At 34.7% G+C, this 3768-nt stretch overlaps 1 protein-coding gene across 1 annotated transcript; it reads right to left on the bottom strand.

Moving 5' to 3' along the window:
• Positions 1–338: 338 nt before the first annotated feature.
• LOC112791981 (2-alkenal reductase (NADP(+)-dependent)-like) lies at positions 339–2130 on the bottom strand. Its single transcript, XM_025835048.3, has 4 exons — positions 1829–2130; positions 1550–1727; positions 1135–1384; positions 339–1004 (listed from the first exon to the last, which is right to left on the bottom strand). The coding sequence occupies exons 1-4, from the start codon at positions 2078–2080 to the stop codon at positions 626–628; spliced, it is 1059 nt and encodes a 352-aa protein (XP_025690833.1). The 5' UTR covers positions 2081–2130; the 3' UTR covers positions 339–625.
• Between the last annotated feature and the right edge of the window lie 1638 nt (positions 2131–3768).

The following is a 3768-nucleotide window of genomic DNA, read 5'->3' as shown; positions in this document are numbered from 1 at the left end:
GATCGAACTACTCTAGTTTGATGATGTGTTTGAAGTGGACAAACACTTGATGCATCCATCTATCTTGTTTGGTACAGTGGTAGGCCATAACCTACTTTCTTAGAATACAACCCTTTTTTTTCTTTCTTTCTTTCTCTTTTGGATCAGATTATAGTCTAAATTATTTAACAGTACTATTTAAAATATTAAGTGTTAGGCAGTTAATAACAATTGATTGTGAAAAGTATGAAATTGTTTTTTTTTCTTTTTTTTTAAAGACAAGGAGATTCGCTGTCACTTCTACATGAATATGGAGAGACTATATCATTTGAGTTATAGTTCGTTGTTGGTATATGATATTGTTTTTCAATCACAAGAAAAATCAACTTTTTATTTAACTTTTTTAACCCTACTATGATGTATGATTTTTTTTATCAAACGGATTGGACAGCCTCCAATACTAAGTATTATACTTATGTTTCACATACTCACACAACACACTCACACACACTATTATGGATACTATGGGTTCTTAAACAACAACCGGCCTCAACTGGATTTGAATTCGGTGCACCTCCTAACAAGGCAAACATAGTTACCACTAAACCAAGCCTTGCGGTGCACTATGATACATGATTATGATTGATCATTGAGGAGGAAGGGCAAGAATTTGCTTTCCAAAGTTGCGACCAGTGAATAGTCCAACAAGAGCAGCGGGTCCATTCTCAAGTCCTTCAACAATGTCTTCAACATAGAAAATCTTCTTGTCCCTAATGTAAGGCAATACAAGCTCCAAGATCTTAGGATACAGATGATGGTAATCTCTGTGTGTGAATCCTTTCACAGTAAGTCTCTTCAATGCCAGCAGCATCACGTTCCTTAGAAGCTCAGGCTCATCAAGATTGTATTGCGAAATCATTCCACATATCGCGATTCGGCCATGGAGCTTCATGTTAAGCAGAACTGCATCAAGCATTTTCCCCCCAACATGATCAAGGTAGAAATCAATGCCTTCAGGGCAGCACCTAATTCATCCAACAAAATTATAATCAAATTTATAAACTCATCTGAAGACGCACTATTATTTAGTAAGTTTGAAACTTTTAATCATAAAAATTCTGATATATTAATTTGAAATAGTTAATTTAGCACTACCTTTTTAGAGCTGCATCCAAATCAGGCTCTTGCTTGTAATTGAAGGCATCATCAAAACCAAACTTGTTCTTTAGAAGATGAATCTTTTGTTGGGTGCCAGCACTTCCAACCACATAACAACCAAGCAATTTGGCAAACTGTCCAGCTATTTGACCAACAGCACCTGATGCTGCTGAGATGAACACACACTCTCCCTTTTTTGGAAGACCAACTTCATAGATTGCAGCATATGCAGTAATTCCAGGCATCCCTATTCAAATAACTCAAAAGAACTAAGTAAACATCATCAAGTCCTGAACTAGATCGTATACAAATGGTTACTAAACTTATTTGGTTGAACTAGTTGGTTCGATCCGTTTTCGAAATCTATGAATATAACAGTTAAAGTTAATTCATAGAGAGATCAATTAATTACCAAGAAGTCCAGTGTAATGTGTGAGGGGCACATCAGTGTGGTGAATTTTCTTGAGCTGCTCTGGGTTTTGAATGAGACTATATTCTTCCCAACTCGTTGTTCCCCAAACCAAGTCACCAGCACTAAACTCAGCATGCCCTGAATCCAGAACCTTAGCCACTCCAAACCCATTAATGGGCTGCAACAATCATAAAATTTATAAATACAAGTTTTTAAAAACTGGATTGAATTATTGTGCATTAAGAAAAAATCATTATTATTATTAGATAATGGACTTACAGAGCCAGGGACGTAGTAGATATAACCAGAAAGTGGATCTTCCATTTTCCTCATTTGGAATTGCATGACAGGATCACAAGAGAGGTAAAGATTCTTCACCAAAACCGCATTTGATCCTTGAGGAACCTGAAGCTTTGTGGTGCTTGTGGTTATGTGGAAATCAGATTCTTTTGGGGACCCAGTCACATAGTCCTTGAATATCACCTGCTTGTTTTGCACTTCATCACCAACTTTAACGTTCTTCTTCCCCATCTTCAAAATTCAATTAATTATGATATATCAAACTTTAAAGTTTATGTTCTCTGTTTCCAATAACAACTTCGTTCTTTGTATTTATAGTTTATCAAACAGAAGAAAGAAATTAATTAACTTTGAAAAGTATATTTCACGTGTAAAAAAAATGTAAAATTGGAGTGATTGAATTCGACGTAGATGCTTACGAAAACTTTAAATTGTGTGATATTGAATTTTAGTTTGCGTATTTGTGTTAGAATTCAACAGCCATCGCCCATCAGGTAACAGTGATTTTAAGATTGTTTTTTTTCTATACATATATTATTGCTAACTAAGAATTACAAATGTACATAGTTATTATAGTTAAATTTTTACCGGTTAAATTAATTAGAATACACATTAATAACTGAATTTTTACCGGTTAAATTAATTAGAATACACATTATATAATGATAGAGATGAATAGTAAATTTATTTATGTTATTTATGATATGTTATATTTTAGAATGATGTAGAATAAAAAATATATAATTTCTGGTAATAAAATACTAATTGAAAAATCCAAATAATAACATTTTGAACCATATATTCTAAATTAAGTAATGTTGATTGTAAAATAATATTATATTTATTGATTTGAAATTACAATTTTTTTAAGATAAAAATCAAAATATTATGTTTTTAATTTGATTAATATCATTTGAAATTTGAATAGAACAATTCTTTTTTTTGTTAGGCACGAGGCCAAGGGCCCAACAACCAAAAACACTAACTAGAACATCTTGAGAATTTTATCCCTTTAAAATTAGCATTTATGGAAAGAGAAAAGAAAGGGAGGCATCTTCAAAATAACTCAATCCATGGAGAGAGAGATGCGCATGCTTTGCGAGATCATCAACTACAAAATTTACTTCTCGAAATATGTGGTTCACCTGAAAAATCCCAGGCTTTGTTACAAGACGCTTGATCTCCCTTACCAGATAGGTACTCAAATGGTGGAAGGTGGAAGTGGTGTGAATAAGGTTGAAGGTACACATGAAATCCATCTATATAACAAGCTTCCTCAGTCCCAAATCAATTGTGAATTTGAATTCCACATAGATTCTCCAGAACTCAGCCATGGTTATGGTGACCGCACCAATGTTAAACATGAAGTCAACCTTGAGTCTTCCATCTGCATCCTTCAGAAGTCCTCCACGAGCACCGTTTCCCGAATCCGTGAGAATCGAGCCATCAGTATTCAACTTATACCAACCTTCTTCTGGCGAAGACCAACCAATGTCAACAATCTTAGTCAAGGTAAGGACTTTTCTAATTTTATCAGTTTTGTGAAGAATCTCATAATAGCGTTTGGCTAAGTTCTGAGCTATTATGGGAAGACCTGAGCTGTGGATGCTCGAATTGTTAAAAACTAACTCATTTCGATTTCTCCAAGCTGTATTGCAGGTAGTGACAAATAAGGTGGGCCAAGCATTCCCATCTTTTTTTCGAACAGTCAAGCATAGATTGTTCTTGAACCAGTCTTGAAAGTTTTGGTTGAAGAATTCGCCTTGTTGACTACTATCAACGTTGCTCATCCATGTTCCACGGATATAGCGATAATCTCAGAAAACATGGAGCAAGGTCTCTTCTTGGCCAGGGTACCTAGAGCAACACTCATTGCTGGTAAGCCCTATCCTTTTTCTCCTAGAATTAGTGAGTAATGC

This window comes from Arachis hypogaea, chromosome 13 (assembly GCF_003086295.3).
Source record: "Arachis hypogaea cultivar Tifrunner chromosome 13, arahy.Tifrunner.gnm2.J5K5, whole genome shotgun sequence".
NCBI lineage: Eukaryota > Viridiplantae > Streptophyta > Magnoliopsida > Fabales > Fabaceae > Arachis > Arachis hypogaea.
Note: the sequence above shows the minus strand (reverse complement) of the source record. Positions and strands in the feature narration are given on the sequence as shown.